At 40.6% G+C, this 13,613-nt stretch overlaps 1 protein-coding gene across 1 annotated transcript in view; it reads right to left on the bottom strand.

The window, feature by feature from the left end:
- The window catches only part of CLIC4 (chloride intracellular channel 4), a 65,434-nt gene extending 52,596 nt beyond the window's left edge, over positions 1-12,838 (bottom strand). Inside the window, exon 1 of the mRNA XM_032495514.1 lies at positions 12,433-12,838. Coding sequence (XP_032351405.1) covers positions 12,433-12,504 — 72 coding nt within the window. The 5' untranslated portion in view covers positions 12,505-12,838. The remainder of the gene's footprint in view (positions 1-12,432) is intronic.
- Positions 12,839-13,613: the final 775 nt, after the last annotated feature.

The following is a 13,613-nucleotide window of genomic DNA, read 5'->3' as shown; positions in this document are numbered from 1 at the left end:
GACTCCATAGGGAGTACAAACGATACTTCAAGCCAACAATCATCCCCTGGCTCTGACTTTGGATCTCGAATCTCAAATATTATAAAGGATAGAAAAAACCTCTACAAGCATCACTGAGGCAACACTATCATCTAAGAGCACAGGGGTCCCTGCTGAGTCATCAGGACAATGACTGTGACTCTTCATCCCAGTGGCTGTCAAACCACATACTCAGGGCCAGAACGCAGTTGCGGACTCTCCCTTCGGTCTTTTTTATTTTGCAAGGAAAAAAAGTGATTTTGAGGCACTAAATTAAAACTACAAATATGAACTGAGTCCAGTGATTTACATCACACTCTAGCCTATTTCTCTGGCTTCTCTATATGAAGATCTCTGTGAATTTAATAGGCATCTCCTGTTTCCCAATCACGTGATCTTTTATTTCTTCTTTTCCCCCTCAGGCTCCTCTGGAATCAGTCCTGTTCAAGGCAAGGGGAAAAAAAGCTTCTGTATATTTCTTCAACAAATATTTTCTTAGAGAACGATCAAATGAGTTAATACATGTACTGCAGTGACTGGCACATACAAAGTACCCCATAAATATTTATATTAGTCCAATTAAGTATGAAATATTTTTCTATATTTCTATCTCATACATTTGGAAAATGCAACAGAAAAATAAGGCAGTGAGATCAAGCATCTATTCTAAACATACACAAAACAGACCTTTGCACTGAAAAAGGCCTTCCAGTCGGTAAATTATGACTCTCATGGGAAATAGTTCCCTCTAAGATGATGGTATCCATCAAGTGTTCTTTCCTACGTTATAGTCCTTACAACTAATACTTAAAAAAAAAAAAAAAAAGCCTTCCTTTGATATGTATCTCCTTCTAGCTACCAATCCATCTCTTCTACCCCGTCGTTTCTCGTTAGGGTTGGCTTTACATATTGACTCCACTCTCCTATTTCTAAATTCACTTTTTTTTTAAAAAATATATATTTTATATATATATATATATATATATTTTTTTTTTTGGTTTGGTTTCTAGTTTGGGGGGGGAGGTAACTAGGCTTATTTATTCACTCAGTTATTTTAAGAAGGCTAAGCAGGCATTCTACTACTGAGCTCTACCCTCCCCTTCTATTCACTCTTCCATCCATTCTATTATGGCTTCCCCAGCACCACTCCACCAAATCGGTTACTACTAAGCTTACCAACGACTTCCAGGCTGAAAATCATCTTACTTGACACAACTGGTCACTTCCTCTTTAAAAACTTCTCCAGCTTCTTTGGTAACTTGCTCTCACAGTTTTCCTCTTCCCAATACTGCTCTACTGCAACTCCTCCTTGCTCTGCTTTTCCAGATTCTCTATTATGCAACCCCTTAGTGTTATGAGTTTCTCAAACTTGACTCTGAGCATTTTCTTTACTCCTCACTCATCCACAGAATGATCTCACACACTTTAAATACCACATAAACAAAGTATCTGTACAGACACACACACACAAAACAAGTCCCAAATATCCCTACCCTGCCTAGATTTCTTTCTGAGCATAAAGTCTATACATCCAACTTTCTAGTAGACGTCTCCACTTGACATCTCAGTTATCTCAAACTCAGCCAAGTTGAAAACTGAACATTGTCTGTTTCGCCTCCATCTCAGTAAAAGGCACCTGTATCCACCAGTCATTCTAATAAGATACCCAAGTCATTTCTCACGCTTCTCTGTCACAGAAATCCTTCAATATCTTCCCATGGACCCCACTTCCAAAATTTGTCTCAAATCCATTCTCTTCTCTCCATCACCATCTTAATCCAAGCCATCACCATCATCTTTCTCCATCACAACAGCGTACAGGTAGTGCTTCTTATTTCCACTCTTGCCTCTCTTCGATTGGTTTTCCACAGAATGGCCAGACTCATCGTAAAATGCAAATCAAATCATGACACTCCCTTTGAGAACTGCCTTTTTACTAAGGATAAAGCTCACATGACACACAAGGACCTCTATGATATGGCCTATCTATTCTTCACTCTACACATCACCCTTGTTCTCTCTGTTCCAGCCGCGCTCTCAATTTATGAATACTTCCAGCCTTTACATATGCCATTTCATCCAGCCTGGAATGTCCTTCATCTCATTCTTCTCCTAATTACTATTCATCCTACAAGTCATTTTCTCAGAGAAGCCCCTAATGAGATTCCATCTAAATTGGGTTTCCTGACATTCTTTCTCAAGTCCCCCTGGCTCTTGTTCTTGTCCTTAATGTAATTATATGTTGTCTATACTTGTGTATTTCTTTAACACAAGCCTCTCTCACTAGACAATAGATTTCACGAGGTCTTAAAATATTCAAATTTAAAATGTCAAAAACTGAACTCCTGCTCTTTTCATCAGAACTAAGCCCTTTTCACAGACTTCCCCACCTCAGTTAATGGCACCTTCATCATTCTAGTTGTTTAGAACAAAAATCTCAGAATCATCTTTGACTTCTCTTTCTCTCATAATCCACATTCAATTCATCAGGAAATCCTGTGATCCCTATCTTAGAAATATAACCAGAATTACACTACTTCTCACCTTAGTCCAAGCCACCATCATTTCTTGTCTGAATTACTAAAAAGCCTCCTATTTAGTCTCCCTACTTCTGTCCTTGCCTCCCTATATGTTATTTTCTGCAAGGCTACAGATTTAACAGAATGTCCTGTTAAATCAAAAATAGCACCCAATTATGTATAATCAAACTGTAACAATTGTACCTAATAAAACTGAAAAATGAAAAAAAAAGCACCCAATTATTCTCTATACTCCTTATCCTATTTCATTTTTCTTCATAGCACTTGTCACTAGTAGACATACGTTTATCGTTTGCCTCCCCCAACTGAATATGAACACCATACTGTTATCTGATGTATCCAAGTCCCTAGAACAGTGTCTCAATATTTGTTAAATGACTGGATGAAAAAACAAATGTTATTCTGGCAGGCAGAAATTGGAGGTTGGGGGAGAGGCTAGAGAAGCCAACGACATTCCAAATGAAAAAAACACAAGCAAATATCTTCCATGGAGGCAGAGAAGTACAGAGTATGTTGAAGACCAATCCAGTTAGAATATGAAGTATATTTGCAGCTGCAGTGGAGGCTAAGACTGAAAGCACAAGTTGGGACCATGAACTGAAAGACTATGAATGCTAGATCACGGAGTCTGTATCTAACTCAATAAGCAACTAGAGAAAGTAAGCTCCATTTAAGATTTATGGCAAGAAGTATCAGTTTTATTTTAGACAAAATTATAGAATATAACACACAACTAATTATTGAGGGAAAGGATAGAAGTTTCTTCATGATAATATACCATGCCTGGTAGATTCAGTAATATTAACTACCTTTCATTTGTTAGAATACAACATAAACACTTCACTCTTAAGTCAGTTATCGCATTTAGGCTGCCACATAAATCATTTCTTAAGGTCTTAATTCAACTGGATCTTAAAAAACACGTGAGACAAAAATTCACTGTATTATAGGAAAAAGTCATTATCAACCATGGCTCATTTACTGAGTCTCTGTCCATTAAGCTGTTCTGTGAGCTCCTCTAAGACAAGGGAACCTGTTCTTATTTCTTTATCTCTCTAGTATTTACTGCAAGGAAAGTATTCAATGTTTGCTTCTATTATACTGTGCTCGACTGTTCCTAGACAAAGATTACATCATATATCCTTCAACTATAAAATGGGTATACTTCATCTACTAAATATTGAAGGGGGAAATTAATATTAAAAAATAATTTTACTTTTCATAACAGGTTTCTCCTAAAGAGCACAAAAGGAGGGTCTACCTTTAAACCATTTAATCAATGTCTATACTATAAGCAATTCTGTATGTTGGCAGATTTCACAACATAAAAGCTTGCCTTCTTCCACCAAAGATCAGACTGGGTTAATGTCCTTTTAGTGCCATTGGGAAGATAAATCCAGATATAATATGAGTTTCTCTGATAAAACCTAAATAAATTTTCTTTAAATCAATTCATTTAATTCAATACATGTTACATATTAGATTGGGCTTCATTTTTCATTCTTCCAAGTATTTTGCAAACATGAAGAATATTAAAACATTATACATAAACTCTCATCAATAATTCATGAAGTTTATGAATAAGACTAGGAATAGGACATATAAAAAATAGCAACAGCAGCCATTTCAAGGAGGGGATATAAGTAATTTTTATTTTATTGTGCTTTTCTGTGTTTTCTAAGTTGTCTATAGTAAACAAGTGTTGCTTTTATAATTGGGAAAAAAATATTTTTAAAGCATAATACATACAAATGAATATACTGAGAAGCAGAAAGGAAATGACATTACTTTTCAAATTTAGGACCAATATTTAAACTAAAATAGACTAAGGTTAGATACTACTTACGCTAAGTCACTTTTTAAAGTATATTTGCAATCAAAGGTCCTGCCGACAATTACAAAGTGTAAGTAAAGTCTATGTTATTGATGGCTAGCAAAAGTTTTTACTTGATTTAATGAAGAATCAACAAGCCCTCAATATATTTAAGCCAAAATTTTAGATTCCTGTATTAGCTAAAATATTCTGTAACCTAGAAGATCAAATAATATAAAACTTCACACTCTTCATAAGTTTATGTCTTTGCAAATTTTTCAGTTAAGTCTTCAGCATAGGAATATTCGAGGCCAAAATTTCACTTAAGTCTAACCACCTTCTTTTTCTCTCAATTAGTCTCTATAGTCCCATCTCACAGCTACCACTTCTTCATTCTATGAAGCACAACAGCCTCATCTGGTTGTCTTTAGCTTTTAATGAACTTTTCACTCTAGGAATCTACCACCTGATCCCCACCTCCTTACTAAAGCAGCTGGTTGGTTGTACATTTGGATAGCTCAGCTGGTAGAGCAGGAAACTACAGAGGTAATAAAGCAACTGGTTGTTAGCTGTGGAAAACATGCATAGAACTTACACATTTTTAAGTTCTTAATTACCTCTTCTTTCATCTAATTATTTGTTTTCGTATTCTCCAATGTTTGTTCAGATTCTCTTTTTTTTTCTCTCACACATACAGATAAATAGCTATGCTGCATGGTGGTAAAATTCAATACTTAAATTATTACAGATGACTGACATTTTTACAATTCTATCATAATGAAAACTTAGTCCTTTTCATAAAAATGAATTATTTCACATGTAAAGTTGGAAGTAATAATTTTATTACCAAAAGAAGAAAAAAGGTTGTTATACTTCTTGCTTAGACTCATACTGTATTTCAGCTTTAAGTAAAACAAACAAAAAAATCTATAGAACAAAATATATGCTCTGAGGTCAATACCTGGCCTTGGTTTTAATATTGTTGCTTCTTCAAAATGTTTAAAATATAAAATACTCCCAGTTCATCTTTGGCACACATTAAGTTGTTACTTTCACAAATTGAGACTAATACAGTCTCCTGGTTTTATATTTTAAATAAAGGAAAACAACAGAAACCAAATAAGGCTAATTGATATTCCTTATACCATTTCTTGGTACTGAGCACTGAGAGATAGTCAAGTCTCCAAAACGACAAAAAGATTAAAACTTCCAAGAGAATTCACTAACTGATGCCCTGAATTAAATTTAGATTTCTGTTAAATCATACTTGGACAGTTTATAATCATGACCTTAATGTTATTTTCCCTCAGAAAATCCCTTTCCATTTTCTGCAAGAACCTCTACAATGGTCATATGCATCCTAACTGACTCTCCTCCCTGAGCAAAATCTTAACTCATGCCTTAATCACACTTCCTATTTTGGCTAACAAATTTCCCTTTTATGGACTCCATTCAGGAGACATTAGAACACTGAGACTCCACAGCACCAATGAAACAGGAAGTGGGAAAGTCTTGCTCACCATCCCTTTACTGGCTTCTAGGCATCTCTGTAAGCATCCTTCCAAACCAACTGTGACTTTTAGTGACAGCCAAGTCCTCCACATTGCCTCTTTCCTATTATTCATACTGTTAGGCTTTTCATGTGTTCAATCCCCTTGTCTTAGACTCCTCCTGTCTCTTTCTCATTTTGTGTCCCTTCTTCTCAGAATTTTACATTCAAAATTATCACCTTGGTCTTTGCCAGGAGCAGCACTGTTAAGTTTTCAGGAACAGCTCAAACAAAACATAACAAGAATAGATTGCTCATTAACTTCACATTTTTACATTCATTTGCATCTCCTGAATTTTCCCCTTTGGAAACCTCAGATGAATGTCAAAGCAATTACATCCAAGGTAGCAATGTCTTGATCTGGAGTTAGTTTTTGTTCAATTAGTAGAACAAAGTTCTCAGCATCATTTCCTGTAGAAAATGTATTTCATTTGTCTGTGTTTAAAAGAAAAGAAAGAAGAAAGTTGAAGCCTGCCAGCCGTTCAAACAAAACACGAAGAACTTCCACTTTATACTGGCAAAACAGCTGAGAGTTTGCCCATCTGTACAATCCATTTGCACCTTCCCAAATTCCTCTGGGAAGCTATTGAATAGACAGCAATCCAAAAAACAAGGAAGTGTTGGGAGACCAAACAAGACTAAAAGTTAGGTTTTAAAAGTCTCATTCTCATCTTTTAAATAACTTGTCTCACTGTCACTACGGGTTGGAATTATTGCTGGGCTCCTTCTTCCAAAAGTATCAATCTATCTACTGTTTCCTGCATAATGAGTTTACAAATGATGTCAAAACTTACATTCCCATTCTTGGCTATTCCCAATCTACTTATTCCACCCACTTTTTCAAGATCAAGCTAAAGCTTACTTCCATCTTTCCCCATATCTCCTGGCCAAACTTAATGTGAACCACACTTGACTCCTTAAATACCTACCATCTTGTATTGTTTTCTTTCCAGTAAAGTTTCCAAACCTAAAGATAGAAAATTTTTAATAATTTCTTATATCTCCCATAGTACCTAACTTTATCAGGCACTTAGTTCATGCCAATAAATGCTTTAAGTCACAAGAAATCAGATGGAAGTGACTTTAATGATCATCTAGCCCAAACCTTTCTTCTATACCTTACTTATAAGAATTATTCTTGACAATCAGAATGCCACCATTTATTTTTTTAGAACAATGGTTCCTAACCCTTGGGTTAGGAATCCCCGGGGGGGGGGGGGGGAACTCATATAGATTTTTAACATAATTCTTCATGAAGGATTTACAGGATCCCCTGAATCCTATTAATGAAGTCCACATTTAAGAATATACTATCATCAACAATAAAAATAGGTGCCTGTGTGCCAAGCACTATTCCTAATGCTTCACTTAGGGTGGTATATGGCTAGATCACATTTGCCAGCACTCCTTGCAATTAAATGAAACAAGATGATTAAGTTCCCCCCAGCAGAATATGAAAGGAAGTGACAGGTAGAACTTCTGGGCAGTGGCCCTTAAGAGAGATAATCCTCCTCCATACTCTTCATCTCCCATTGCTGCAACCAGGACTTCTTAGCCACCAGCGTTGCCAACTCAGAGGAGGACAATACTCTGGGGCATGACGGAAAAACAAGGTAGAAAGAGCCTTGGTCCGTAAATGACTCTAAGGAGTAAAGTCACCAACCTCGAGAACACCCTCCCTGGATTGCTAGTTGAGAAAGGAAATAAACTTCCATCTTGTTTGAACCATTGTTTGGGGCAGATTATTTACTACAGAAGCTTAGACTTCCCTAATTAATACACACAGATCACCAGTTAATCCCCTCAGCAATGCTATAAAATTGTTACAATTATTATCCTGATATTTGAGCTCAAGAAACTGAGGTACTTTGCAGCAACATGGATGCTCCTGGAGAATGTCATTCTAAGTGAAGTAAGCCAGAAAGAGAAAGAAAAATACCATATGAGATCGCTCATATGTGGAATCTAAAAAACAAAAACAAAAACAAACAAACAAACAAAAACAAAGCGTAAATAAAGGACAGAAATAGACTCACAGAGAATACAGACTTGTGGTTACCAGGGGGGTGGAGGGTGGGAAGGGATAGACTGGGATTTCAAAATTTTAGAATAGACTACACTGTATAGCACAGGGAAATATACACAAAATGTTATGATAACTCACAGAGAAAAAAATGTGACAATGAGTGTGTATATGTCCATGAATAACTGAAAAATTGTGCTGAACACTGGAATTTGACACAACATTGTAAAATGATTATAAATCAATAAAAAAATGTTAAAAAAAAAAAAAAAAAAGAAACTGAGGTACTGAGAACTTAAGAAACGTGCCTGACACACAACTAGAAGCCAGATTCAAGCCAAGAAGCCTGGCTCCAGGGTCCATGCACATTAGAAACTCTGCCAAATATCTCAAAAGAAACAGTTATTCTTATGTGTTAAATCACTCTGTATCAGATTAACTTTTTATACCATTCCAACTCCAGCAGTTTAATGACAACTGCCAACAGTGAGCGTCCCAATTCAAAAATGGCACAACAACTTTAAATTCCAGCCAATAAAACTAAACTCAGCAAAGGAACTCCTCCTAAACCAAGATCAGAAATACCATCACATCATACCAAAGATTCTAGTGGAGGGTGGGGAGGCAGTATCATCAGTAAGAGTTAGGCTTATACAAGCAAAAGAAAAGTCCAAAAATTCAGTCTCTTCTCAACTTCTCTCATTTTGTCACTCAACACTTAATATTTACTTTTACCCAATACAGAAATCTTGATTTCCAAAGAAGAAATATTTGTGGAAAATATGATAGATATATATGAAAAGACTAGAAGTACCAAATAATGGAGAGGAAAAAAAGACTGATAAAACCACATGGAGTTTTGGAGGCAGGAGGCTAGGCAAAGTTGAACAAATGAAGGACCAAGGTTTGAGACTCAAGACCATCAGGATCTAAATAAGTAGCTCCCAGTTCCAAAGCATGGCAGACACATATAATGACACTAAAATGCTCAGAAAGAAGGAACTAATCTCATTTCAACTATTTGGTACCCTCTTATGTTCCAGACACTCAGAACAATATACAGATCTTACCCTCAAGGAACTTCCTGCCTATCTAGTAGGGGAGATGCACATACAAATACGTACATATAAAATGACACACAACTAGCATTTACTTACTGTGTAGTAGACACTGTTCTAAGCTTATTACACACCACATGTATTAACTAACTTAATCCCATGAGGTTGGCCTAGTAAAATCCCATCTATGCAGATGAGGCACAGAAAGGTTTAAGTAATATGTCTTGGGACACACAATCAGTAAGTGGACAAATTGGATTAGAAACCCAGGCAGCAGATAAGAGACCTTATAACCTTGTTAAAAGGTTTGAACTTTACCCTATTTAATGGTGGTCCCCAAGTTGGGCAGGTGTATCAAAATATATACCACCTACCAGGCCCCTCAGGGTGGGGGAATAGGGCACCCTCACTCTTGACGGTGACTGCCTTTGTAAGCCTCTTTTACTATTGGGAGGGTGCCCTATTCAGTAGATGTTGAGGTAAACAAAAATGGAGAACTGCTACTATACAGGTGATGAGGAGTCTCTGGGCTCATGGGCAGATGACTCTAAAAACAATACTCGCAAGGAAGGAAAAGCAGCTATGAGCTATGAGTCCAGTCACACTCGTTGGGAAGGTCCTAGTCTATTTCTCTTATATTTCATGCTACCTAAACAGGTAGCACATTTACATTCATGTCCTTTAAGTGTAGGTAATAGTTTTCTGCTACAAATTCAGTTACCTCTTGGCAGAATAATTAACAGTATTTAATACACCACACTGGACAACCACAGCCTCTGCCCCTTCACTGCTTTCAAAATAATTATATTTACAAGGGTATTTTTCCCCATTTGCATTTCCCACACATAGTTTTTGGAAATCAAGAATACTCTTTACTTGGGGGGAGGGTATAGCTCAAGTGGTAGAGCACATGCTTAGCATGCACGAGGTCATGGGTTCAATCTCCAGTACCTCGTCCAAATAAACCTAACAACCTCCCCCTCATAAAACAAACAAAAAGGAATACTCTTTACCACAATTTACTTGGCCCCCTTATTCCCCTTTGAAACAGCCATCCTGATTTATAACACTATAAAGTTTTGCCTATGCTGAACCACAGGGCAGCAGAAAAGATTTCATCTCTTACTTCACAAAGAAGGAAAACAAGTCTGAGAGAAAGAAAAGAACTTGCCCAGGGTAAACGAGCCAGTGAGTACAGAACTGTGACTTGAACCAGGTTCTCTGTCACCAAGCCTAGTGACAAAGGCTTACAACTAGTGGCAAACAGGATGCCTTTAGGTGGTTCACAAACATTTTTTAATAGTTATGCACGTAAGAAATATAGTCACCATACCTCATCCACAGTTTCACAGCTATTATTGCTTAGGGTGATGTGTTTATTATTTTTTTTAAATGGGTTGAATTTAGTAAATAATAATAATACCAATCCAAGGGGGGGAAGGTATAGCTTAGTGGTAGAGTGCGTGCCTAGCATGTGTGAGGTCCTGGGCTCAATCCCCAGTACCACCACTAAAAAAATAAATAAGTAAACCTAATCACCTCCCCCCACTCCTGAGAAACAAACAAAAAAAATTAAACAATAAATAAAACTAGTAAAGTGAAATTAAAATTTAAAAAATATATTAAGATACCAATCCAACACATGTATAGAAAACAGAGAAGAGGTATGCAAGTGACTCAAGTTTGGGAAACAATGAACCACACCCCTCTCCTTCTAACTGAAGAGTTAAATTAATAGCAGGGCATTAAGCATTGATCTGTTCCTCTCTAATTCATGCACTTCATTTCTTTTTCTTATCTTATTGTATTGGCTAGACCTCCAGTACAATGCTGAAGAGAAACCATTCCTCTGGTATCCGTATCTGACTCAATTTAATGATACTTCTAAAGTTTCACCATTAAGTAACATTTCTTAAGTTTTTAGTAGATACACTATTTTTGAATTTATGAAAATTCCTTCCTGTTCCTGGCTCCAGTGAAATTATTTGAACAACTGATCTCTGACCCACCCTTCTCCCTTCTTCATGCTACCTTCCATGCCTCTTCCTTTCTCTTATTTCAGGTTCCTTCCTACATTCTCTGCATCTCAAAGTCCTCTATCTGTCACTCGAAGTAATTGAGATTGAAGATATTCTGGAGGTTCTATACCTGTCTGCTGTTTCAGTTCCCTGAACCAAAATGTTTCTAAAACTGATAACTGAAAGAAAAGCCTAAAACATTGTTTCCAACACTTGCAGATCATTTATTTCTTATTTTCATGTCTCAGACACACCCTTCAATGTCTTCTGTTCTTTGAAAACTCAGGAAAAAAAGAACAAAATTGTTCTGGAATTCTGTTCTTTCCAATTCAGAGCCTAGTTCTGAATAAGCCTGCTTAAGTAAATGACTAAGAAAGGAAATCTCAAGGATTTTAAGGAAGTTTTGAGGAAGCCAGCTGGATCCAGGTGTTCATAACTTCTACTCTCTCCTTTGCTCACATGAAAATTTTTAAATAAAAAAGATAAGGGTTAGGGATAGTACTTGTCAGTAAACATGGCAGTTCCAAGATATAAAAACTGAAGAGACCAGAAAGGAAAATCAACCCTTTTAAAGCCACGCAAGTTAGGAATTCTTTTCCCTCGTCAGTTTTTCTTTCAAAACAAAGGGCACACACACTCTTCCCACAGGCAGCAACACGAAGGGAGCAGCCAAAATGTTGCATCATACAAAACACTCCGCGCTTGAGAAACAAGAAAACCAGATGGTGGTAAGGTATCTAAGACAGGAAAATCCAAGGTGGGAATCTCGGTCTTTTCTGGAGGCCCTGGAAGTTCTGCTCTTTTTATAAATACTTATCTGATGGAACCGAACATTAAAGTTACAGTTTCCTAACAGCCGGGAGTGAAATGCTCTTTCCGAGACCGTTCAAAGAAGTTGTTCATCAACTGAAGACTGGCTCGAGGCTTCGCCTCCCGGGCCGGGGGTGGGCTCGGAGAGCGGAGGAGTGGGGTACGGTGGGGTCGGGGTTCGGGCGCCCGGGCGGTGGTGGTGGGAGGCGGGTGACAGGACTCACCCCCGCCCTGGTCCTGGCGGCTCGTGGCCTCCGGGGCCTGGGCGGGGTGGGCAGCCGGTCCCACCCAGACGCGGGACGACCGTATGGCGTCCGCGGAGCCCGCGCGGCTGGAGGCGGTGCCCTCGCCCCGCATTGCTGGCTTTCTGGGGTCCTGGTCCCACCCCGACCCCCTCGACCGGCCTCGGTGGCGGGAAGGCGCGGGTGGGCCCAGGACAATGGGCCGGGGGCGCGGGAGCTGCGCTTCCCTCCCTCCCGGGTGCGGGGCGCCGCGCGGGGGCGCTGCGGGGGCGCCGGGGCTGACGAGCGCCCAGGGACGCCGCCCCCTGCGGCCCGACGGGCGCCCGGGGCTCCGCAGGGCCCGACGGCGGCGAGCGCTCACCTTGACGAAAAGCTCGATGATGGGCTCTTTGTCCTCCTCCTTCAACCCGTTCAGCGGCATTGACAGCGCCATGGCCAGCTCGGCGGGGCTCCGCGGACGGCGGCAGCGGCAGCAGCTGCTCCTGCTCTGGGGTTGTTCTGGCTGCGGACTCCCGCCTCGCTGCGCCTCCCAGGACGGTCCCGGAGACTAACTCGCCTCAGCCTGACACCTCAGAATCTGCTTCTCAGCACCGCCCCACGCCCCGCGCGCAACTCTGAGGCGGCAGCAGCCCTAACCGCTTCAAGTCGCGGGGCGGGGCTCTAGGGGCGGGGCTTCGTATTGGGGCGGGACCAAGGCCCGGCGTCTCCGGACTCTCCAGAGGAAAGGGCGTGGCCTCGGGCGGGTGAGGTGGAAGGACCGCTCCGGCGCCCGGAGGCAGCTAAGGTGGCTTGACCTAGGCTCGGGGCGTGGCCTTTGTTGGGACCCGACGAAGCCCAGGCTCCAGCAGGCGATGGGCGGGACCCCCCAGCCACGCCTCCCGTGGGGGCAGGAGGAAGGGAAACTCCCCCGGGGGCCAGCGCCTGACACCGCCTCCCGCCGAAGCGCGGGCGCGTCCTCCCAGCTGCCGCTGGCGCCAGGCCAGGTGACCTCAGCCTTAGGCCGGCCGGGGGAGGCAAGAAGGCGCCTCCTGCCCTCTCCCCAGCTGCAGCCCCGAGGACTCATCGCCCTTTCCCGCAGCGGTCGCCTCCCCATCTCCCTCTTGTTAGACGGAGCTCTCTTTTCCCTTTTCGGAAAGTTTTCATCCCCTTAGAAACACCTTTTTTTCCCTCTCGTCTGACTTCGTTTTTCCCTTTGACTCTTCCCGGCAGTTCTGTCTTGGGAGCCAGCGTATTAACAAATATTTGTGAAAGCCTAGTGTGCTCCAGGCAGCCAGTGATAAACAGCACGGACGGGATCCCTCTCCTCCAAGAGCCTGCAGTCTTGAACTGCAGCCCCAGTGCCTGAGGGCTAAGAAGGATTCCCAAGCCGTTGTGCATGCGGTTCCCCTTTCCTGGAGTGATTTCTTTCCCCGTTCATCTGGTAAACTTGAGTGTGCCTCAGAACCACCTGCTACACCCAGACATGCTTTACCCAATTCTCTGATTCTCCTCCTGTCAGGTAGGGAGAAATTCACATTTTAACAAGCACCAGGACATTTTTGC

The sequence above is a fragment of the Camelus ferus genome, chromosome 13, assembly GCF_009834535.1.
Source record: "Camelus ferus isolate YT-003-E chromosome 13, BCGSAC_Cfer_1.0, whole genome shotgun sequence".
NCBI classification, from domain to species: Eukaryota; Metazoa; Chordata; class Mammalia; order Artiodactyla; family Camelidae; genus Camelus; species Camelus ferus.
This window is presented reverse-complemented; position numbering and strand designations above follow the sequence as displayed.